Genomic DNA, 24950 nt, shown 5'->3' with positions numbered 1-24950 from the left:
GGTGGGCCCATGCAGCCACCCACTGGGGAAGGGTCCCATGGTCACCTCAGATCTCCTCTCCCTGCAGCAAAGGAACATAAATCAGATGTGAGCCTGGGCTAGCTCTGGACTTGTAAAAACAGATTAAAACTGTGTCAATGTCCAGTCATAACTGCCAGTCAGATTTCTTCAGCAAATTACAGACCTGCCTTCTCAAGTTCAGCTTCAGCCCAAAGAGGCATAGATTTGAAACAAAATTTTAATATTCAAGGGAAGTTGTCAGGTTTAAATGGTGAGAGAGACACACAAAACCAGATTTTTATATTAAGGTAATCATGATGGTACCAGCCAGATAAATGAGAACACTGTCACCAAGCAGGCCTGCTTGGCTTTGACTGTCAGTCTGATGAACAAGAGGCATATTTTATGCAGTGAGAACTATGGGGTATAATTGTCTCTTACACAAGACTCTAGCCATGCTTTTACTTTAGAGCAATTAGAAGCCAGAGATCTCTTGCCCTCTAAACCTCTTTGGTGAACCAGTGCTCACCTCCCCAAACCAAGGAGCCATTCCTGAGCTGGAGAAGCCCAAGGCCCACACACAGGCAGGCAGCTGGGAAGCAGAACTGGGAGGTTTGAGCAAGATGCCCTATGCAGCTCTGCCTTGGCAGCTCAGAGCCAGAAAGGCTGGGTCCCCTCTAGAAAAAAAAGGATGCCTGTTGCTGGGTGTGTTGTACAGCAGAAGTGTGGTGGCTTGTGTGGCTTTTAGCCCTCTGACCTTTATTTAAATGAAATGCAGAGTAATTTGTATCTAAGTGGAGTTGTTCTGTCTCATTAGTGTGATTAAATAGATGGCAGAGCGTTACTAAGTTCATTGTCAGAGAGACTGTTGCTTAGTAATTTAAACTGCAATTATCTCATTATTCTTTTTTCCTTACAACGAGGGTGGCTGTTGTTAGCCGCAGTTCACGCTTTGCATTCAAACCTTGACGACTGTGATTGCATTTTGAGCATCAGCCACTGGCCTGAAAAAGTCATCCAGGGTAAGGCCGAGTGGGGGGAGGCTCCAGGACCTTCAGCTGCGTTTGCCTGAGATTTGTGGCGTACAGAACCAGAAGCACGGGATGTGCAGCGAGCTCAAGCACACAGTTCTCCCCTGCCTCAAGGGCTGTGCAGATGTTCCTCCTCCTCAGCGGGCGAGCTGCGCTGCAGCCCTGCAGCCATGCCCCGGGCCCGTCCCAGCTGACCACCGTGTCGCACACAAATGGTTTTCAGCAGGCACCGAGGGCAAGTTAGGAGAGCCCGTCCAAGGGTGCTGCGGCCCGCGGAGGTGGGAGACAGGTCAGGGAGGTGAACGGGACAGGCGCCAGCCTGTGCGTGCCTGGGTGGTGCCTCCAAGCTCGGGGCCACAGCAGCTGCCCGGCACTGTCCGCTCGGGCGGAGAGCGTGCCCTGTGTGTGCCCGGCAGACGCGGAGGGGTCGCTTATCCCTGCGGCCCGCGTTCCCCGGCCGGGCCGGGCCGGGATGCGGAGCCGGCCCTGCCCCGCTGCCCTGCCCCGCTCCCCTGGCAACAGCGGCGGCGGCCGCGCCCAATCAGCGCGCGGCGCCGCGCGCCCAGCCAATGGGGAGGCGGGCGGGAGGGCGGGGCGCGCCGGAGCGAGGAGGGCCGGCCACGCGCCGCGCCGCCATCTTGACGTCTGAGGAACAAAAGCGCTGAGGCCGCCGCCGGCGCCGGCCCAGCACCAGGTAATGGGCGCGCCCCGCTCCCCCCGCCGCCGCTCCTGCCCCGGGGGCGGTCGCCGCTGAGGGAACAGCTCCAGTTCCGCCCGCCCGCGCCTCGGTGTCCGGCCCGGCGAGGTGGGGAGGGGCGGCTGCCCGGAGGGGATGCTCGGCGGCGGCCCCGGGGCGTTGCCGGGCTCAGCGCGCAGGGAGGGGGGCGCTGGCCCGGAGTCCCGCCGGGGGTGCGGGTACGGCCGGGGTGGGGACAGCGGGGACAGCGGAGCATCCCCGGCCGCTCGGCGCTTCCTGCGCTGCCCGCGGGGCTGCGGGGCGGGGGGGCCGCAGCTGCGGCTTCCCTGGCTGCTGCCCCGCGCCGGGGTCGGCTCCCGCTGTTGCTCAGCAGTTCTGTGACTCGGCAGACGTTGTCTGTCCGTTTCGCCCGGGTGATGGGTGTGCTGCTGCTCTGACGGCTGCTCGCTACGCTCGGTGATAGTTCCTAATGAAAAACGGGTGCTGCGGGATGTGTTGCATAAGTAGATGTGATGCTCAAGAATGCCCTTTCTCTCCGTAAACTGGAAGTTCTGGATGATGCATTGTTAAGAACTGTTTTGAGGATCACAGTTTTGTAATACCTTTTTAACGTGGCTTGGGAGCTGCAGACGGTTTAAATAAAAACACTTACGGTTGAGGCTTTGGAAAAAGGCATCCTGCTTAAAAAATAAAAGTTATCGTTGTTGATAGAATAACAACTTTTTAGTAGTTACACCCTGATATGCCATTGGCCTGAATTCCGCTGTGAAAAGTACGCATGTTTAACACTGATATCTTTCCTGATACATGCTAGCATTTAATTGCCCTCTACTTCTAGGCTGTCTTTTTTTTTTTTTTTTCCTTTTTTTTTTGACATAAATGCCTTATTTATCTCATATATTCAGGTGTTTTAGAAATGCATCCAGTGCCCCTGTGCTTTTTGTGAACATCGAGGGGGACAGTTTTGTTTCAAATTCTGTAATTAGAATTTTGCTTTAATACTTGGTACTGGAATATTAATGTTTGGTTTAACTTCTTAGTTAGGTGATATATTATTGGTCATTACTCAACATGCAGCACTGAAATGGTAGAACAGCTCAGATCTGACACTTGGGGATAACAAGGTCAGGGTTGTTTTGGCCAAGAATTGGCCTCTTGGCTCATAATTTTTCTCATATATGAGACAAAACCGACTTCTAAAGTTTTCTTTAAGTTGAATTAATCTGTATATTTTCAGGACTTATTGGAATGGAAACTGGGTTTATGTACACATGTATCCACACATAAATATATGTGCTTTAAAAGTGATTAATTTGTTTACTGTTGCTGATTTAACATCTTCTAGATTGCTGTTATGTTTTTTCTTCAGTAAATAAGGAAGAACCCAATGATTTAACTGCCAGAAGTCAGGGAAATGTATTTTTAAAAAATAATATTAAATGTTCGGAAGTGTCTACTGGTTAAGGATCATGGGAAGGATTACAGCCATTCACATGTGCTTGTTTGTAAGAAATCCCGGACATTAAACTTGGCTGTGTAGCTTTTCATAAATTTACATTCATTTAATTGAAGAACTGTTTTTCTGCCTTTTCTGTCTTTGATCTTTATACCTTTCTAAAGTAACAGTCTGTTATCTTGTCTGTGGTACTTCAGTTATACAAGCAACACAAGCTTTATGTTGCTGTTTCCTAGGTCAGAGCTGTCACAACCATGTGGTGGTAGTTTGGAAGCAGCTGGAAAACTGGACAGTGGTCAGTCATATGAATCCTGGGCTTTGTACTCACAAAAATTCTTTCCTTACCATTTGCTTTGAAGGAAGATTTTACATTTGTCAGTCGCGAGGTTTTGAAAAATCAGGATGAGAAAAGATGTTAAAGAACCTCATTGCTGCTTGTCAGTGGTTGGGCTTCTGTCCAGATCAGTGGTATTGGTATTGCTTTAGTTGTTCTCCAGTCAGCTAGGGAGTGGGAAGGTATTTTGGGGACGTTTTTAATGTTGCAGGGTAGAGGAAGGGTGCAAACCTCGAGTCACTGGGGGTGTCTCAGTCTGTCAGCAGTGGTGACACACAAATGTCTGCCCTTTTGGGTTAGCTGGAGGCAGGGTGCTGTGTGTGCTGTCAGGTTGGCGGTGAAAGACCTGCTTCACTGGTGACGTGGAATATCTTTTTAGAAATCTCTAGTTCTTTACCATCTGAGTATTTTGAGTGGATTGAATTAGATAAGATCTAGGGAAATTCTGGAGTAACTGGTATTAAATGTCAGTTCTTTTCAGTGGTTCTTAATTTGATGGTCTTTAGAAAATGAGAGATAGCTGGGGTGTTTCTGAGGTCAGGAGTGCTGCTCCTGCAGCCGGGTTAACACCTGCCTGAGCTTGAGAGCAGGTCCAGGACCAGAACAGACAAAAGAAGTGTCTCCTCTCTAACATCCATGATGCTGGCCTTCCTGGGGAGCTGTGCTTCAAGTGGGAAAGGCTGGGGGCAAAGAAGTGAACCAAGATTTGATGTGGTTTTTGATGCTAAGCAGAGGTATAGGTTTTTCATTTTTGATGAAATTCTCTGGTTTCCTTAATGTTTCTGCACCCTTGTTTAAACACAGAACTTGTTTAATGGGTAGGAACATGTTCCAAAAATTCACATACCACAGCCAAAGATTAAAAGGGCAGAGACTGAGGTGCAGCTAAAATTTTTATCTTGTGCGTGGTATTTACTGCTCTAGTTGTACCCAAAGTGTGAGGGTGAGAGCCAAATATAGAGCAGTTTGAAGTTTTCTTAAACTGACATTTTACATTCATATTAATTCTTATTTATCTAGTGAGCATGAGCTAGAACCATTAGCTGAAAGCTGTCAGGTTTTTACACTGACGTGTGGAAAAACCTTGCCGCCTCTCATTCAGTTCATCCACTTATCAGCTGTTGAATTTGCTGATGCTGAGCTCCTCCCTGTTGGCAAGAAGCTGCTGTCGGTCTCCAGGCAACGCAGGTCCGGCTGAGCATCTCTGCCTTGCTTGAAGAGATGAAAATTTTCCATTGCAGGGAGAGGATTTTTCCTCTTGCGAATTCTTTTATGTGGCTTCCTCTCTTATCCAAGGTCATTGCATCTTTGAAACAATACAGAGATAGTTCACAAATATCAAGAGGTCATGTTTTAAGAGTTTTAAGGTATAGCTGCAGATATGTGTTTCTGTAACTTTTGTTAGAGATATTTCATTAGAATGTTAATTTTGGACCTTTCATAGTAACTTATTTTATTACAAAATAGTTCTTTATTGCTTCTGTAAAAAGCTGTATCATATTGTCTCACTTGCTGCAAACAGCTAGAAATTTCTCCTGCAAATCTGAAATACTGGAAGGCATAATGGAAACAAAATTGTTTGTTCAAATGAAGGTCTGTCACTGGTTGTGTTTAATCAGGTGTTCAGAGCTTGAAATCTGAAATCTTCTGCAAATTCTTGGCTTTTGTGGCACAAAGCCATTGCAGCCCTGACTGTGTCTCTGAAAGACAGCTGTCAGAATAAGGGAATGATAATCTTCATAATAGGTACAGAACATACCACGCTGTCGTTATCAGCTATCAACATGCAGCCTTTGACCCTCTGCCTGGATTGCTCCTGCCTGCAGAGGGTTTTGTATTGGAGACAGCTGGAACCAGTTCCTGTCCACTTCTGCATTTTTACTGGATTAAGAAAGGCTTGCTCATAAAATGGCTTTGACCACTGAGCCACAGTGTGTGTGTGCCATGATGGATGGCAGGGCAAGAGGTGGCACAGGCAGTGCCTGGTTTGGAGCTGAGCACGTACTCATCAGCCAGTTAAGAGCCCAAACAGACCAGGGAACTACTGAATTCACACAGTAGCCATTCAGCTGTGCTGTCTCTCTTGGTCCCTGTCTTCTGTCCTGCCATCCAGAAGGCTGAAAGGAAGGGGGAAAAAAAATTCATTTGGATGACTTGCTTAAGCTGGTTAATAGCACCCCAGGTTGTTGAGACTTAAAATGAACAGACTAAGGGGCAGAAGATACAATTATTGAGGTTATTTTTCATTAGAAAAAGCATGGGTTTGGGGAGTTTATGCCAAAGTCTGTATTAGAATGAGCACAGCAAAAATGGTTTTACTTTCCTGAAGAATAGAGGGCTCTAAGCATAACTAAAAAGCTGTGCAGTGCTGTGATGCAGAAATTTTCTACACTGCCTGAAACCTTATCAAAAATTTTGGGTGCTGCTTAATTTCATGCTTATTAAAAATGACCTCTTTTCTTTTTTCATATATTTTTCCAGAATAATGGTAATTTATTTGTCTTGTGCTTTGGATATATGGAAACAGTGTGATGGCTTTTTTTTTTTTAATGACATAATTTAGTTTAATGAGGTTACAGAAAGGAGAAGTGAAACTGTCTGACATGATAGGCATCGTCTTTATCTTTCTAAGGCGTTACCACTTTCAGAAGGTTGATTCAATTTAATAGAAGATACAAGCTTAAATTGATGGGTAGATGTGTTCCTACTAATATAACTGTCATTGCAACTGGGAATCTGTTCAAGATACCTTAGGAAAATTTGTTCTGGCTTAATAGAACCAGTCAGTTTTCTGAAGAGACATCTGTGAGTATTACAGTTGAGAGTATAGTTCTGGATAACCCTGACCAAAGTTACATAAGAAAAATTTAAAAGTTGTGTCGTTTCCAACAAGGAGGGAACAAAAAGGTTGGGGGTGTCATTTGGAATTTGTGGAGCTAGAGAAGTAATGTCTTTAGTGTGAAGGCAGATGAAGTCAATGCTGATGGACCTGCAATGAATTGCCTGGTGAGAGGATGGATGACTGACTTCAAGTTGTTCCATTTAAACAAAGCTTTTGACATATTAAAACCTAAGTGCTGAATCATGATTATGTCTTAACGTGTAAATAATGTTTTAACATTACTATGTGCAATGTTTGCTTTCAAAAAATAAAGTGCCTTTTTTATGAGCTTAACTTCTTGAAATATTTTTTCCCCCTCATAGTGTGCTGTTTTTTGGAAATGCAGAATTGGAACATCAGCACACTGTGGATAGTGGTGCTATGTTGTGGAATTTTGAAAAGAAAATAGGTTTTTGGCAATCATCCAGTCTGCTTCTTCCCTTTTTGGTGAGTGATGGTTTCTCTTTGAAGACAGTTGTAGAGTGCACACTTGGTGGCTACTATAAAAATTGCCTCTAAAGCAACAGATATTTTTAAGGGAATAAAAGACATATTCCAGCTGTATCCCATTGCCTGGGCTATTTAAACTAGCTGGCTCTTGTGTGTCAATAAATGTATTTCAGCCTGCTGTGAGGGTAAGAGCAATACAGCCAAGCTCCTGATGAAGCTTCCTTTTCTAGATTACTGAAATTGATAAGATTTTTTTCAAGTGGTTTTGTATTGCTGTTTGAATATGTAAACTGTATGAGATTAAAATGTATTAATTCTTTGTCAGTGATGATTATGCTAAGCCTGTAATTGGCCCCAGATGGTGTAAGCGGAGATCGCTGAACAATGAAACATGAAATACAGAAATAATTTTTTAAGCATTTTTTAAGTATTGTGCAGGTGTACTTGCAGAAAAGGTCCTTTTCATGGGAAGAAACTTCTTGAAGTGAGTTGCATTTAGCAGGGGAAGCAGTCTAGATTTTTTTTCCCCTTGGTTGTGTTGTACCACATGAGAGTCTGTCTTGTAAGACTTGTCTGCTGTCCTTACTTGCTCTCATCCTGTCATGCTGCAGTTAAACAAGAAGCAGATGGAAATTATTCTGCTGTATCTTTTGCATTTGAACTTCTGTAATTGCACTGGCAGCCCTGCGGGGAGCAATGTGTTCAGGGGCTTAGGTCCCCGTTACTTCCCGCTCTTTAGGGAAAGAGCCTGGAGAGGTCACTGAATCATACAAACTCTTCCCTTTAAGATGCAGATCTGGGTTGTGTTATCTGAATTGAGATGTGTTTGCAGTAGTTTGAGGTGTTTTGAAATGTAAATACAATTCTAAAATATGTCTTAAATACATCTCATTAATGTGAGCTGTTCTGGAGCAAAAACTCCATTTATCTTAGTCATCAGAAGTATTCTTCAAAACTACATTTCTAGAACTACAGTTAATAATGGGGATGGGCATTTCAAAACGTGACTATCTCCTTCTGGGTTGCTTTTCAATCCTTTTTCCACATAAAGGGACTAAACTTCTTTTGGAGGGGTATAGATGAATATACACATAAATGAGAAGCATGAAATAGGTAACTGCATTTAGAGTACCATTCTTCATATAATAATGTATTTTTTAATGATCTCTGCTGTGCATTCCTCTGGAAATTTTTGCTCAAGGAGTTAGTTTGGATTGTAGGATTTAGGCATCAAAGCTTTAATTTAACAGTCTTGTCCTTTGGGCCCCTAGTGTTTATGGTATAAAAAGCATTAGAGGTTGGGATTTATAAAGGAATTACAGAGAGAGAAAATCTTTGTGGTTAAATGAGGGTGGACTTTGAAAGGGACTTGACACTTGTCCTGTATGAACATTATTTTTCTTATAATATTTGGCAAATGTGTCATAACTGAAGGGCTGGTGACAAAGATCCCATGTTCTTCCATTAAGTGACTCGAAATACAGTTCCCAGACTGCTAAATTCACAGTAATGAGAAAGGCATAGCCTTGGATTTATTTAATCTTAATGCTGGAATTTCTTCAGGGTGTTGGTGTCTTGAATAATACTTTCATGTGTGTAATCCACACAATTTAGCTCTTGCTGTCATATTTTCAGAAGATTAAAGGCTGAATGCTATTTTGGTTTCTCCCCAACAAAGGGCGGTACTGTCTTTTTGTAGCAACTGGTGATTTTGGCTGCTGATGCCAGAATACTGTTTTAAGATGGATCCGTTTTTAAATAGGAAGTTTAAGTAGCTTAGTTTTGGTGGTTCAGGTTTCTTAGTTTCCATGGTATTTTTACTTGGAAAAGAGACTGGTTCTTAAATTACACAATCCCTGAAAAAACTACATGGGTCAGAATTGCATGCTCTTTTCTGTCTGAATACGCTTAGTAACTTGTAACTTAGCTTTATTTTAGTTCCAGGGAGATAAAATAGCTTTACTTGAGAGGTAAAACTGGCATTTTCCCAGAACTTTGTATATGTAGGAGTTAAGATTATGGATTACAAATGGTGTACGGAAAGCTGCTGCTTTTTTTAGATGTTGAAATACCAATTGCACAGGGCACATAACCTCCTTGCTGAATTTTAAGAAATTGCAGCTGAGGGGCTGCAGTGCATGCTTATGTGAAAAAGCTAGAAATTCTTGGAGATGGCTTTTGTGACTTGTCTTGCTTTCCTAAACAAAAGGACTGGGGAACTGAGTTTCTCCTAATAATGTAGACCTGGTTTAAGGAATATAGGAATAATAATTTTGTGTGAGGAATAATAGCCAAAAAACATTATGCAACTTCAGATTGGTTTGTGTGTAGTTTGCTCCCTCAATATGTTGTGCCTAATGTTTCATAATTCTTATCTGTTAAAGCTGTTTTTAACAGGGTTTTTGGTATAGGAGGTGGTTCTGTAGCTATGGTGTTAAATATACAGGTATAAATACATGTCTTAACGTCTGTGGTAGTGTTTATGTCTGTGTTTGGGTTATATTTAAAGGAAGACAAAACTAGAGCTCCATGTTTAGGGACTAAAAGGAGATAGGATAAACATGTTGCTAGTTAAAAAAAATGTGTTGCATTGAAAGAGTGTGTCTTTATACATTTTTCAACATCTCAGTGCGAGGTCGACAAAATTCTGAATAGAAAAGGCTTGATGCTCTGGTTACAAGAAAGGATATCTTAGGGTGTGGTCTTACACTCCTGCAAAACAACAGAACAGGACTTTGTTGTAGCAGCTGCGAGTCCTTTGCCATTGCAGCTGCTGTTGGACTGTCCCTCTCTTTTCGGAGTGGAAGAAATATCTAGGAGTAGTACCTTGAGATGTGACATCCTTAGAAGAACCTAGGGCATTTCAAGGTATTTTTTGGCAGTTTGAAAGCAGAAAAATGTGTTCTTCCTTGGTGGAAATCTTGTGTTTTCTAATGTTAAATGTTTGCTACTGTTTTTACAACTAATGTTAAAAACAGGTTTAGCTTTCTACCTTGATGGACCAAGACTGCTGCGGAGTCATCGTGTTTGCAAAGGGTTTTGCAAATGTTTTTTTGTAGGAATTTTGTGCACAAGTTCATGTATAATTCTGGATTTCTAGATTCTGTCTATTATGCATGATTAAGTAAATTATGATCCTTGTGGATTCCTCCCAGCTCAGTATTTTTTGTGGACAACCAGTATGCCTTTTCAGTACATAGGCCTTAATTTGGGAAATTAATCCAAGGCATTCTTTACTTATCTGGAGATGTTACTTAATTTTTCTGAACTGCAGCAATGTAGTGCTGCAGTTACCAGCCATTTAATAAAGATAAGTTTAAAAAAAAAAAGACATTATATCAATATTTTAAGAAGCAGGTGGCTTCTTTTATTGGTCTAGCCCAAGCACACGGCAATAAGAAAAGCGCATGCAGTGAGAAAAATTTGGTCTTTCTTGGCTTTTTGTGACTGTAGGTGGTGATGATAGTTGTGCTACTACAGTGTCTGACTCCCAGCACCCTCATGATTTACCACTAAAAGCTATAGTAAAAGTGTTTCTGCTTCCAAAGGGAATGCACACACAGACTGAATATGTAGGTCTGAAGGAGTTGGTTACTCTTGAGTTTGCAAGTGTTCTGCTGAGTCTTTTTACAAAACATCATGCTTACTCATCCCTGAGTACAAGTCGTGTAACTTAATGACCATTATATTGATTGATTTGCTGCAAAAGAGCTTAAATAACCTTGACTTGCATAGAAAGTTACAGCTCAGCATCATTTCGTCATCACAACCACCTGTTTCAAGTAATACTTAATGAGAAAGAAGGGGGTTTTCCTCCCCCAGTCTTTCTCTTAAAGACTCTAGTATTTCCTCCCCCTTAATGCTATGACATTGTCCCTCTACTCCTCATGGTGCTGAAGACTATTGACTGCTTTATTAAATCTGAATTATTTCCTGCTTATAATAATTCTATTTTTGTTTATAAATAAAAAAATCTGAGAACTTACAATTTCAGTGCACCTTTCTACCAAAGATAAACTTTCCCCTCCAAATTAGTTACCAGAATAAATGTTTGCTTTTTGTAATTGTGCAGAATTTAGGGCTGCTCTTAAGAGCTTTCGCTAAACTGTAGGATTAATACAAGCACATTATGTGGGCTCTTCATTTCTGTCTCAGTGAGTTAAAAATTACAAACTATAGCTTTTGCTACTTAGTTATATTAATTCTATTGCAGCTACAGAAGGCTTCCAAAAGTATCCTAATGTAGCGTTTGCATTATATGTAGATGTATAATGCATCCTCAGAATCAGGAATTGATTAAAACAATTGTGATAAATTAATGCAGAGCTCATTTATCACAATTGTTTTAATTGTGACAAATTTCTGTCCAGCTGACTGGGCACTAGAGAATATGAGTGTCTACATTCTAATCTTAAGAACTTCTGAAAATAGAACACATCAGAGTAACTTCATTTTCTGAGCCAAGCAGTAGCTAGAGTGAATGTTGGAAGCAAATCATTACTGATGTTGCTCTGGGCATATTTACTAATAAAACAAGTGTTTTGTGTGGAGGAATGGCATTGATTTTCATAAAAATTAATCACAAGCTGTGCAAGACTTTTGAACCTGAGCATGCTTAACATATCTAATGCTTTTAATACTCTACATCTTCTGCTTTCTTTGATTCAAGGAATGTACCTTGCTATGTGTGAAGTCCTACATTATTAGTAATGGAACAAGTAGTCCAATCATATGAGGAATTCTAAAATTCCTGTAACCATTCTTGGTTTATAGGTGTATTATTGTAGGCTATTATAATGTGTTTATCCTGCTTCAGCTGTGAAAAGTCATTCTCTTTGAGCAATGTATGACTTACTAACTCAGACTTCAAGTAACTTTTCAATTTTGTGCATGAAAGAAGTGGAGGGGTGGGCTCTCAAAAATATACCATGTGTTTTCTGCCTTGTTATTTGCATCTTTCTGTGTCCATTCTCAGTTTTGTTGTTTCTTCCTGAATGTTCTTTGGGCTGAAGCAGCTTTCTCTTTGGCTGATCTAATGGGTCATGATACTCTTCTCTCCTGTTGGCTGACTGTGCCATTGCTCTGTTTTCTTGCACATTGGTTTTGCATGGCCTGGTTTTTGGTAGCAGGGGGACCACAAAGATTGCTCCTGTGACGAGATGCTGGAAGCTTCCCCCAAGTCCAGCAGAGCCAGTCTCTGATGGCTTTGAAGATGGACATGCTGCTGGCCAAAACTGGCCCAATGAGAGAGGCTGATAACACCTCTGTGATGATGTATTTAAGAAGAAAATCAAAACAAAGTTACGGAGTTTTGCTTCTAGTCAAAGACGAGGAGGAGGTGAGAATGTATGGGGGGAAAAAACATGGGAACACCGAAGTCAGTAGAGAAGGAAGGGGAGGACGTGCTCCAGGTGCTGAAGCTGAGATTTCTCTGCAGACTGTGGTGAAGCAGGTTGACCTCCTGCAGCCCATGGAGATCCACAGGGGATCCAGAGATCCACCCTCAGCCCATGGGGGAGTTTCCCATGATGGAGCAGATGGATGCCTGGAGAAGGCTGTGATCCAGTGGACAGAGAGGGCCCTGCTTCCAGGCTGGAGCAGCCTGTCCTTGGAGGACTGCACCCTGTGGGAAGAGAGCCCCACGTCACAGCAGTTTTGGGAGGCCTGTGTGCCCGTGGGGGGAGTTCACGTTGCAGCAGGTGCTGTGGACCCACACTGGAGAAGTTCATGGAGAGCTGTCTCCATGCTAGGGACCCCACAGCCTCACAGGGGAAGGACTCCTCTCCCAGAGCAGCAGCAGAAAATATCTGTGATGAACAGACACAAGCTCCCGTGCCCTGTCTCCCTGTGCTGTTGGTGGGAAGGAGGGGAGAGCTGGGGGGAGAAGGTGTTTAAGGGCTTATTTGACTTCTCATTATCCCCCTCTGATTCTGTTAGTAATAAATTCACTTTGCAACCTTGCGTTGAGCCTGTTTTGCCCTTGAAGTGTTTCTCCCGGTCCTTATTGCAACTCGTGAACCCTTTGTTAATTTTTGTTTTCTCTCTGCCAGCTGTGGCAGGGCAGGTGAGTGAGCAACTCTTGTGGGTGCCTGGTGTTGTGCCAGTATGAAACCATGACACCTTGGAACCTTGGGGGAAGAGGCTTTGCTTTGTCTGCTCAGCACCCTGCAGCAGCTCTGCTCTGCAGATATCTACCCTGTCAGCTTCCTCTGCACTCCCCAGTGAGCTGAGAAAAAAGGACAGGCAGAAAGCTTTGCTGCCTTGCTATTTCTGTCCCTGTAAAGCTGATTTATGTCTGTGTGGAGTTGAAGATGCTAACCATCCAAGGCAAAAAGCTTGCACTAGGGAGAACCCAGTTTTAACAGATTTAACAGAAGGGCAGCTCTGCATCAGTAGTTCCACCATTACAAAGTTTTGGCAGGAGGTGTGTTATTTTTGGGATTGTTATGAAGGAAGAAGCTGCTGCTTAATTGAGACCTGTGCTCTCCAGAGGATGTGTTCATTAATGCAATTACGTGTGGGACTAAGTCGAGAATCTGTAATGACATGAAGTACCTTACAAAGAATGCTGTCACCTGAGATTAATGTTAAGAGCCTGAAAACATGAATTCATTGTGGTATTCTTTTGATGGTCATTGTCACATGTGATGGGGATAAGATGTCTATAAATGTCACCTCTGGTTTGCAGGTTTGGGTTTTAAACATCTTTTGCTGCTTACTGTAGGCATGACACTGCTCAAGCAAATGTTGCTGTGTCTATGCACATGTTTATTTGCTCCTTCAGGTTATGTCAGATTTTTTTCTTAAAATGCTTCACATATGAAGAGTTAGTAAATCTGCTTTTTAGGCTGATGTGTTTGAACAAAAACTAGTCAAAGGCACTTAAAAGCATGTAGGAGGAAAAGGGCAGGGTACAGGGAGCCTGCATTTGCTGTCTGGGAAGATTGCCTAAAAACAGCTGTTCTGGGCTCTTTCTTTCCCAAGGAGCATTGAGAACAATCTGGGTGTAGAATCAGAGGAAAGGCAGTGAAGAACTGCATTGTGCTTGTGCTGGTCAACATCAATGCCACTTGAAACTGTTGGTCTTAGGTCAAAGCTTTTATTTGTAAGGAACTGGAACCAGTTTGGCATATTGTGAGGCTGTTTATGGAATTAAAGTATTTATAAATGAAACAGTGCAAAGCATTTCTGATGGGCATTACAGTTGCGCTCCAGGCCCTGTTAATCTGAATGGCAAAATTCCAGATACTAAGGAAAGCCAAAATCATAAACAAATCCCAATTGTTTGTAATGGTAATGGAAGGCATGCAGCAGAAAAAATGTAAGATCTTACTTTTTCAAAACCTTTTTTCAAGTGAGAAGAATCTCATTGGGTGAAAAGAGACTGAATTTATTAGGTAAACAGTGCTTCTTGAATGGCTAAAATATATTAATTGATCAAAGTGAAAACTAAGGCCTCATTTGAAACCTAAATTGTTGACAAGATTGTGTGGTCTTGCTGCTGTCTTCTTGAGTACTGTTACTGTGTTCACATTGATGTGGTTTAGGTTCATGGAAAGGCATTAAGTTGCCTTGCACAATTAAGGAGCTTGGCTAAAGGCTTTTTAGCAGGGAAGTTCTTGCTGATGCTCTGTTCAGCAGTCCTTGCACAGTTTCTGCTGCAGAGCTGTATTAATAGAGCTTTTTCAGCAGGGATATGTACTACAAAGATTCAGCCATAGAAACGGAACATGGGAGAGTTGTGTTGTAGTTTTTGGAAGATAAAAACAGAAGGAGAGCTTACTAATACAGGCATAGTAAACTTATCTTCATTTCTGTCAGCCTTTCCCTTTATTTCTGGTAGTTTGACATTTGTCTTTTTGTGGTAATGCTGATTGGGTACACTGTGTTTGACTACCTACAAATGTTTCTAACATTTCTCTCAAAAAAAAAGAAACCAACCCCTTTAAATACTGTGTAACTTCTAACCACTTATCTGACAACTTGTCTAATACCAGAGCACTAAAAAAACTTACTTTGTTTTTCCTCGATGGGAAGTTTCACTGTGTGATGTGCTGCCAGATTTTACTTGTTCAGGAAAGGGTAAAGTAGAATGAGTAGTCCTGTCCAATTGTGTGCTTGGCAGTTCCATTGCTGAGTGCAATCTGCATACAAGTATTGTCCAGACCACTTGGGCATCCGTGGAAGCAAACAAGTTGAGCTGCTACTAATGAGCTCCCTGAGGATGTGTTGGGTAAACAAGGTGTACAGTATGTGTTGGAGATTGTTTGCTAGAGTCATTTCTCTGGCATAAATATCTTCAAGGCTTAACTCCTGATGCAACTGTAATGCAGGAGGACTGGGACTGATTTAAGTGTTTGAGGTTAAAGGATGTTGCAAAGTACTTTCTCATTCTGAATCACTGCAGTTGGCAATCCGTGTCTCTGTATCAGGAATAATTAGGAAGGCAGTGATGCAGACTTGGAAAAAGTGGCTCTTGTACTGCTGCTGTTCTGCAAGGCTGTTAAATGTGGCTGTGCCAGTGTAAAGCTCTGGCACTTCACATGTACATGTGAAATGCACCTCCAGTGAAAACTGGCACACTTCTGGCTTTCCCTCGGAAATTCCAGATGACTGGAGGCATTATTGGCTCTGAAAAATCCTAATGAAAACTCAGGAGATGTAAAATTACTGGTGCAGTATACAGACTGATGCTTATCATTTCTGTAAGAGAAAATGGAAACAATCCTCAGAGTTTACTCAGGAGGTAATGTGGCTTGTCAAGTGTGTGGAAGCAGCTCCAAGTGTGTTACACGTGCTGGTAAGCCAACTTGCAGGTGAGCCTTAATGAAGAGCAGTGTGGCTCTGCATGGAGTGGGTGCTACTTTGGGGAGCCATGGAGAAATAAATCTGTGACTCTGGAGCAGTAATAGTGCTTTTTTGAAGTGGCTTGTGTTTGGGGTGTAACTGAGAGGTTTTTATATGTATGTGTGTCTTTGAGTTGTCAAAGTATTGATGCTGAGGTTGGTTAGAAAATTCCTTTGGTTATGTAGTAGCTGCATTAGAAAAAGAAGACTAGGAAATTAAAAGGAGTACAAAAAGAAATTAAAGTTTATTGATATTGCTCTAATCTTAATAATATAGGTTATCAGAAGATAGTATTGTTTCTGGGGAATACTATTCTAGATAGAGGGGGGGAAAAAACCCAACAACCTGGTAATGTTTTGTCAAATAAGATGCCTGGAAGAAAGGAGGAAAAAAACCTAAAAAACCACCAAAAAACCCCACCAAAAATAAACATGTTCAGCTCTTATTGACCTGTTATGCTTAGGCACAAGTAAACATTCCAGGACCTGGAGTTCATTCAATTGATCAATCTGTTGTTTCTTTAAGCAGTTTAGTTGTTTAATTCAATTAATGCTCTTATGTCCAGGACATGCTGTAGGCGTCTGTAGTTCTGGTAACGCCGCTGCTTTAAGCCTGCAGGTCTCTGCTTTTCCAGTTAATGTAAAGCTGTTAAATATCTAAGGAGGACAAATAAAAATAGACCTATGACCTAGAACACTTTGTAGTCTCTTTGAATTAAGTGCATTATTGTTCATGTAACTATCTTCAGGCAAAATGACTGTGAGGTTGTTTTTAGCCGCAAAAAGTTAATCATTAAAGCTTTGGTCTAAAATTAGAGTAACTTGACTTAAAAATTTACTGGAAGGCAGAGAACAAGACAGTCATAACTTAGTTTTCAGCGTCGCTCCTTTAATTGCTTTCTGAAGTGCGGGTTACATTAAACTGGTGTCTGGCCAGAACCGAGCACTGTGCGGTCACAGGGTACAGAAGCAGATCTTTTGGAGGCAGCTAGCACAGACCCCTGCCTTCTGCTGAATGTAGGGGGGGGAAAGCGTTCTCAGAAAAAGGCACATTAGCATTATGGCTTGCCCGTGAAGAGCTTGCATCTGTATAATATTTTCGGTATTTGACATGTAATTGTGAATGAACCGGTGAAATAAACGTCCGGCCCTGGACGTCGGTTGGTTGCTGTCCGTTGCCTGGAAGGGAGGAATTTGTGCGCTCGGTGTTGATTCCCGGTTTCTCGGGCTGGCGTGTGCAAGGGGACTGTGTCGGCGGTCGGGCGCTGGAGTGCCGCGGGGCTGGCCGGGCTGGCCGCGGGGGTAGCCGGGGTGGCCGCGGGGCTGGCCGGGCTGGCCGCGGGGCTGGCCGGGCTGGCCGCGGGGGTGGCCGGGGTGGCCGCGGGGCCTTTCCTTGGTTGCCTTTCCCGGGTTCCCTTTGCGGAGCGCGGGGCGGCGCTGCCCGCGGCGCTCCTTCGGCTGCCCGCCCCGCCCGCCCCGCGGGCTCCCATTGGCTGCGGCGCGGCGGGGGCGGGCCCGCCCCGCCCCGCGGGCTCCCATTGGCTGCGGCGCGGCGGGGCGGGCCCGCCCCGCGGGCTCCCATTGGCTGCGGCGCGGCGGGGGCGGGCCCGCCCCGGCCTGCGCGGCGGCGCCCCGCGCTCGGCCGCAGTCGGCCCGGCCCGTCCGGAGCGGGAACACGCTCCGCTGTGCTCGGCCCCGCCGCGCTGCCCAGCCCACAGCGCCGACGCTGACGGCCGCCGCTCTCTTGTGTTTGCCTTAACAGACTTTGAACAAACATCTGCGGCTCCCGGAGCCTTCAGGCTCTGAACTGCCTTCACTACTGCCGCCGTCTTCTGTCTAATGTGCTACAAGGATGAGCCCAGCATTTGGAGCAATGGAAGTGGAGCACTATTCCAAGGGAGTCTTACTCGAGCCTTTTGTCCACCAAGTAGGAGGACACTCCTGTGTCCTCCGGTTTAATGACAAGACCATCTGTAAACCTCTTATTCAGCGAGAACACCAGTTCTATGAGACTCTCCCAACAGAAATGCGTAAATTCACTCCACAATATGAGGGTAAGTTACCAAACCTTTGAATGGGGTTGGGCTTTTGGTTTCTGTTAATGCGAGTGTGCTGTGCTCTCTGTTCTCTCTGAAATCTCTTCTGTGTGGAAGAGATTTTAGGGGTTTTTTTCATGTATTTTGATGTTGTCTGAGGCAGGCTGTGGAGATGCAGGGTGGAAATGCTTTCCAAGCTGCTGTTTGGGCTACTAACAGCATTAGAGTAGAGCAACTCTGCTGGTGATAGCCCATATATCTCCCTTAGGCACAGGTAAGTAGCTAACAGCTTGAGAACATTTTCAGTAATTATCTGCTTTTTTTTTTTTTTAGTGGATTTTTTTTTCTTTTTGCTACTTGTTTAATGTTTGTTTACAAAGGATTTGGTAAGGATGGATAATATTGTTTTGTGTAAGCTTAGTTGTGGTCTCTTTTGTGCTTTGATTTCTCCTCTGACTTTCATTTCGACTGCAATAAGTACATGGCAGTAAGGTGTCTTGTTGAATACTTACAGTGTTATTTCTGCCATTAAGGAAATGAAAATTCATGGCATTTAGGTAGGCAAGGATCAAGTAGCTGTGATGAGGCTGAGTCAGAAGTTATGTAGGAGTGGAAATTCCAGTTCTCCTAAGAATTGAACCAGTTAACAGGAATACTACCTATTCTTTCTCCTATTCCACCAACTGCTGCCTGATGATTAATAAATAATATGTCTGAAGGACTTACTTTAAAATGAAATTGCTTTTTAAAGCAAATTGATTTTAACAACCATGATGTTGATGAAGTTTTGTATTCTGTTTGTGAAAGTGATGGAAGACTTCAGTGATGTTTCAGAGTTAATAATCTCTGCTCATTTACAGAGACTTTCTGCCATGTCTAGTTACAAGTTCTGTTGGACTGGAGGAAAATCTGATCTTTGAATGATACTTTTCAAACTGTAATAGAACAATTGTACTAGTGTATGTAGCTTTCTGGGAAGCATGGGGAGGGATTTAGAAGGAAGGGGCCTCTCTTGGTCCACCTCTGTTTTTTTTTTTTTTCCAGAGAAAAGGCAAAGAAGCCATTTGCTAGCTGCTCCCCCACCCTTTCCCCATTGTCCTTTCCTTTGTGACAGCGGGACTGAGTTTCTGTCCTCCTGCCCCAGCCACTGCGGGTCTGGGAGCTGCCTGCCCAGCTTGGGAATTCCAGTCCCTCACCGAGACCTCTCCCCCAGCTAGTGATGAGCTGCAAGAACTGTGCAGACTGACTGAGCTGAAATAGAGAACTGGAAAACAAATAAAAAACAATTCAGATAATTGTTATGGCTTCTCCATTAACCCCTGAGACTTATTCATGTGGTACTGGGCACATCTGTCAGTGCTCCACTAAGACTCCTAAAATACAGTGCAGTGCTCTAGAGACTCCTGAGGGGAGGATGAGGAGAAAAAATGCTTTTGAGGTTCACCATGTTTCTGTACCACAAACAGATTCACTTTGTATTGCATTTTTGTTACTTATTCCACAATATTGCTGCATAACCAGTATCAATAAAATATATTTTAAAAAATAGAAGAGAATGTATAATTAAACATGGTGATTTTAAGTGGAAGCTTTTGGACTAGTTTCTGTTGTAATGTGACATTTCCCTTGTTTTGCTCTCCTTGCACATCTTTCCTTTCCCTTGGGATCTATTAACCAATATTGTTTGGAGAAGTGCTTCTTGCTTTGCTGTCATGCAAAATTTAAAAAGTTTTTAGTGTGAATTTTTATTTTGTGCAGGTTACTTTTCACTGAAAGATGTTAACAAATGTTTTACAACTCACATAGAATCAGACCAGTCAGATTTTTTTTAATTAATAAAAACTTTTATTAATTGAAATTGTGTCCTGTTATTCTTTGATTGTTACTTGACTGCCTCAGAGAGAGAAAATTACCTTTTGTATCATTGTTTTGCCAATATGATAAATTGTTTTTTGTGAGGTGTCATCTTTGTCTAGTTCTTTTGATATTTGTTAGGTTGGCAGATGAGGTTTGGCCTGTGGCAAGATAGAAACTAAGGACTGGGGTAAGAGAAAAAATAAAGTTGCTGTATTCTTAGCGTAAAAGAACACATTCTAAGAGGCTTGCTTGTCGCTTGAGCAGTTCATAACTGTCTGGGTCCTTTTTCTCTTCAGGTGTGGTATCAGTGAGCTTTGAAGAGGATGAAGATGGAAACTTATGTCTAATAGCATATCCATTGAACGGGGACCACGATAACTTAGAAAACCTAGATAACTCTGACTGTGAACCCAAAAGTAAGCTATTGCGCTGGACTAACAAAAAGACAGTGCTGTTAGAAAATGAGAAGATAACGAAGGAATGGGTCCGGCAGCACAGGAAAGAGGAAAAAATGAAAAGGTAAGTTGGGCTTTTACCTGTCAAATTCTGGTCTCCAGAATTCCAGAGAATTCTCTAGAACTCTTTTCACTTTCATTTTCTTTTTGTCTCTTGTTTCTTTCATTTTTCCTGACCTTTTCAGTGCAGACAGGTTCACTAGTGAAACTAGTGTGTCCTTAGTAAAGGCTAAGTTGAGTATTTTAATTTTTTTTCTGCTGTGGTCAGTTGAAACAGGTTTCCCAAAGTTTATTTTTGAAGCTTCAGAAAGAGAAAAAAAACACAAACCAAAGAAACCCAGCCACAAAAAAGCATCTCTGCAAACAAACAAAAAGCATTCATGCCCATGCGAAAAAACAATAGTTAAAAATAAACCAACCCCAAACATATTTAAGTGCTACTATGTATGGCATACTTCGTTAGGAATCCTGCTAGTGATATTTTCCCCCTTGTTCATTCCTATTAGTTGTGCCCTCCATAAACCATGAGCTGTGATGTGTTGTGCTAAAAACAGTAACCTTAGCAAAGGATAAAACCTTAAAGGGCATCACTACCTCTTGCATTAGTTCATAGAAGCCATGCACACAGGTAAAGGATATATAAGTAGGATTACTATGCGTTTTATAACATTTAGCTATGTGCTCATTTATATTAGTATGGAAGTGGCTTTGTAATGGTTGAAACACTACTCATGGGCATCTTGTTCACATGTACAGAGAGGAAAATAAAGATTTTGCTTGCTGTTAATGAAGTTGAGCAAAATAGGTTGTCAAGTTAAATCCATTGACAACCCTTCTTCAAGAGCTTATTTTTCCTCTTGATCTCTAATTTGCTATTTTGTTCTGTTTTTCTAGTCACAAACTGGAGGAAGAATTTGAGTGGCTGAAGAAATCTGAAGTCTTGTATTATACTGTAGAGAAAAAAGGAAATGTCAGTTCTCAGTTTAAACACCATAATCCTTGGAGCATGAAATGTCACCAGCAACAGTTACAGCGCATGAAGGAAAACGCAAAGCACCGAAATCAATATAGTATCCTTTCCTGAAAGTACTTCATAACAATGGAATGAGTAGGGCTCTGCCTCTTATTTCTTGAACATTCCAGATGTCAGTAGAGAGCAGGCTTAACTGCAGTCCCGAGAGACTCTGAAGCTCTGAAGTGATTTATTTGGCATCTTTGAAGGGTTTGCCAGCACTCTCTAGAAATGGGCTTTTCCAGCACGTAACAAACTACCTCAGCTAGGAAATTCAGAGAACTCAATTAAAATCTTCACATTGTGGCTTAGTGGACATGTTTTAAAGGATAGTGTTTGATGTCTTCCACAAAAACAGTTTCTAGGTCAGAGTTTTCAAAGTAGATGAGTTCTGACACTTTTTATTACCATTTTGATATAGGTGATCTTAAAAACTAGTGTCCTCTTCCTCTTTTCATCAGTTTCTTAAACAGAGAGGATGTTCCAGTGCCTGGAGTTTCTGCTTCTATTAGTTTCTTTTCGATGAGCTTTAAGAAAAGCTGAATATAAACAGTCATGTAGGATTGGAGCATGAGAAACAAAAAACTGACTGAATCCATGAAAGCTGAAGCACGTTGGTTTTCTGCTGTGGAACCATAGGCAAGCATCTCCACCCTGAACATTCTATCAAAAAATGATCTTGCTGTAGGCTTGGATGCAACTGATCTATCCTGCAAAAGTAGTAGTATCTAAATACTGAGGAAAACAAGTTTCTCAGTGTGAGGAGTTTCGGTCATAGATTACTGAAACATCTATGACTAATAAATGATCAATTTGATAGGATTTTTTGACTGGTACTCTCACCATTTCACTGTAGATTATTATTCAGATGCCTAAAAAGTGTGTGATATCTTTGGAATGGTAATAATATGGATATTTTAAAGTTTTAATGATGGTATGAAGATGCTTCACTGGTTTTGAATGGTAATACAAACACACAAAATCTTCACTTCCCACAGAAAAACAAGTTTCTTGATAGACAGGAATTATGTCATAGTTCAAAGTCGGCTGCCATGTTATATTTCTGTATAACTGATTGCATTTGGTTTTCACTTAATGTGAAAACTCATTAGTCTCTGGACCACTAAAACTGGAACTGACTTAAAACAGAGAGGGCATCTTAAGTTTATGTAACTGTAATTTTTCTAGATTACTTTATGCTAGGCATGTTTTGGATATCCTTAACATCAAGAGTGAGGCACTATAAAATCTGTAGTAATGTTTTTAAAACCTGTATTCCTCATTGTGAGGCTTGTTCCTTAACTGGTCAGAATTCATTTTGCTGGAGAACCTGACGTCTCGCTACGAGGTCCCGTGTGTGCTGGACCTGAAGATGGGGACCCGGCAGCACGGCGACGATGCGTCCGAGGAGAAGAAGGCGAATCAGATCCGCAAGTGCCAGCAGAGCACCTCGGCCGTGATCGGAGTGCGAGTCTGTGGCATGCAGGTGAGAGGAGAGCTCCTGGTGTGCGCCCAGCAGGCTTGCACCTGGTTCTGTTAGTGGAGTTTAGGGTTTTTGTAGTCATTGCACAGGTTGTTACCCTTGAGCTGCTGTGCTTTGTTTCCTTCTGAGGCGAGTGAGGACTTTGAGTATAGTTGATGAGTTGGAGGTGGCAGCATCTGCAGGAGCAGCCTGCAGCCCATGCTCTGCACCAATGAGTGCAGGCTCTGAACACACAAACAGCCTCCTGCACCTTATCAGCAGTTCAAAACTGTTAAAACTCCTGATTCAATTAACACTTCAGGATAGCCTAGGGAACACTTACAGGAGGGGCCAGTTACATGCATTTTGAATTAAGCACATGGAAATTTGTTAAAATATTAAGAAGCAATCAGTTCTGTTCGGTAACGTTGAACAGCCACAGCTCTTTCACTGCTTGAAGTAGACTTGTTGCAAAGTGCAGGCAAGAAGTGCGTGGTAAATGTGATAAGACTTGTTGCCAGATGAGGAGACATTGTGTGGACTTTCACCTGAATTTTTTGTTTACTTGTTTCTGTATTCCTAGAGTGACAAATGGGAAACAACATGTTTGTGTTGGAGTTTTTTCCTGAAGCTTCTCTGCTCCTATCCAATAGATTCCAGGAACGCTAGCAGTGTTTGCTAGGACTTGTTCCACAGCAAGACTGTTGGCATATGTGGTGTTCAGCTCACTGTTCAAATTCAGAGAAAAACATGAGGCAGAAATGAAAGTGTGGGAGCTGCATTTCTAACCACAGTGTGCTGGGGTTTGAACAGGGCATTGCCACTGTTCACTTTACAGTGTTGACCTGTGCTGAAAAACAGAGGAACTTTGGAAGCACCTGCAATCCTTTCTTGACCCAGATGTTTAGGCATTATTGAACTACCAGTTATACAGACCACTCTCCTTTGCCTTTCTGCAGGAAGGCATTTTCCTGCAGGAGCACCTCTTGCTTCTTCAAATACAGATGATTATGGGGTACACCTTATTTTTCTATAGGAATGTTTGCTGTCACTCAGATCTCAGCATGCTGAGAATCAACTGGTACATCCTAGAGTTAGAGGCAGGTAATGAGCTGAAGGAATGGCTGTGGTACAAGTTGTAGCTTGACTTTGGAGATCTTGGCTGCAGCTTTCCTAATCTCACTTAAAGTCCTTGTTCTTACATTCTGGGTGGAAAAGCTCAAGTCTAAACTGAAGGAATTTTCCATTTCCTCTGAGTTGCACAGGCACTGCTGGATCAGTTGATAGAAATTTCTATAATTGTGCAAGAGCAGTTTTAGCGATTAGTAGGTAATCTTGTAAAAGTGTTAAGGAGCATGCTTTTTTAGTTTTTAAAATGTTTTTGTGTCCCCTCAAGGCTTTGATGTCAATGTATCAGCAATTTTAACTATTCCTTTTCTCTTGTCTTGTGTTTGTATATGCAGGTCTACCAGGCTGGCACTGGCCAGCTGATGTTCATGAATAAATACCACGGAAGGAAACTCTCAGTCCAAGGATTCAAAGAAGCACTTTACCAGTTCTTTCATAATGGCAAATACCTGCGCAGGGAACTCTTTGAGTCCGTTATTAAAAAACTTACTGAACTCAAGTCTGTGCTGGAGAAACAGGAGTCCTATCGCTTCTATTCAAGCTCCTTGCTGATCATCTATGATGGAAAGGAAAGGCAGGAAGTTGCTGTTGATTCGGATCCAGAGGACCTAGAGGACCTTTCAGAGGAATCTTCAGATGAGTCAGCAGGAGCCTATGCCTACAAACCAACTGCCAGTACTGTCGATGTCCGCATGATAGACTTTGCCCACACAACCTGCAAGTACTATGGAGAAGATAGTGTGGTGCATGAGGGCCAAGACACGGGTTACGTTTTTGGACTCCAGAATTTAATAGATATTATTAAAGAAATAAGAGACGAAAGTAGTGAATAAACAGTGTGAATGCACATCAGTAGAAAGCACTATTGTGACTCTTTGTATTCCAGAATTATTGGCCACTTTCTGGTGGTAGGAATCTTTACAGGCTCTGGAAGGATAATCCTGTCAGAGCCAGACTTGTTCAGAGGGCATTTACTTACATTGGTGCTGGACCTAGCACTGGCAAAACTTGGTATCCTTATTTATTTTATCTTTCTTAAACATTCCATATTTGATTACTCAGATACCTCTGTTATCCCTGTGTGTATATGTTCCAATAAAATTCTTTTTGTTCGTTGTAAGTAATGCTTCCATTGTTGCTGGCGACTGAGGAGGAGATGAAGCTCAGATCTCTGGTCTCTAGTGTAATGCAGAAGTATCATATGAACAGCAAGGCTTACCTGCCTCATGAGACCACCTGTGGGATAGCACATCTGTCCTGGACTTCCTGTCAAGAGTGATGAGCAAGCCCAGCAGAGCCACTGAG

At 42.5% G+C, this 24950-nt stretch overlaps 1 protein-coding gene across 3 annotated transcripts; it reads left to right on the top strand.

Annotated features, from left to right (window-relative positions):
* The first annotated feature begins 1671 nt into the window (after positions 1 to 1671).
* On the top strand, positions 1672 to 24765 carry IP6K2 (inositol hexakisphosphate kinase 2). Of its 3 annotated transcripts, none has more exons than XM_021532352.2 (6): positions 1672 to 1725; positions 17458 to 17749; positions 19885 to 20107; positions 20938 to 21113; positions 22366 to 22541; positions 23981 to 24765. In XM_021532352.2, exons 2-6 carry the CDS (start codon positions 17548 to 17550, stop codon positions 24476 to 24478), a joined length of 1275 nt encoding a protein of 424 aa, XP_021388027.1. In that variant the 5' UTR covers positions 1672 to 1725; positions 17458 to 17547; the 3' UTR covers positions 24479 to 24765. The 3 variants fall into 3 exon arrangements, with proteins under 3 accessions (XP_021388027.1, XP_021388038.1, XP_085446721.1); XM_021532363.4 differs by having other exon boundaries at positions 1672 to 1836; XM_085590595.1 differs by lacking the exon at positions 1672 to 1725 and adding an exon at positions 2050 to 6846.
* Positions 24766 to 24950: the final 185 nt, after the last annotated feature.

Source organism: Lonchura striata, chromosome 12 (genome assembly GCF_050655825.1).
Source record: "Lonchura striata isolate lonStrDom1 chromosome 12, ASM5065582v1, whole genome shotgun sequence".
NCBI lineage: Eukaryota > Metazoa > Chordata > Aves > Passeriformes > Estrildidae > Lonchura > Lonchura striata.
The sequence above is the reverse complement of the archived record's forward strand: the minus strand, read 5'-3'. Positions and strand labels throughout refer to the sequence as shown.

What these genes read in the sequence shown, in the direction of transcription:
- IP6K2 (XM_021532352.2), top strand. Translation starts at nt 17,548, where the DNA reads ATGAGCCCAGCATTTGGAGCAATGGAAGTGGAGCACTATTCCAAGGGA. An exon ending in ATTCACTCCACAATATGAGG is followed by an intron (nt 17,750 to 19,884) that starts GTAAGTTACCAA and finishes TTTTCTCTTCAG; the next exon opens with GTGTGGTATCAGTGAGCTTT. An exon ending in AAAGCACCGAAATCAATATA is followed by an intron (nt 21,114 to 22,365) that starts GTATCCTTTCCT and finishes TTAACTGGTCAG; the next exon opens with AATTCATTTTGCTGGAGAAC.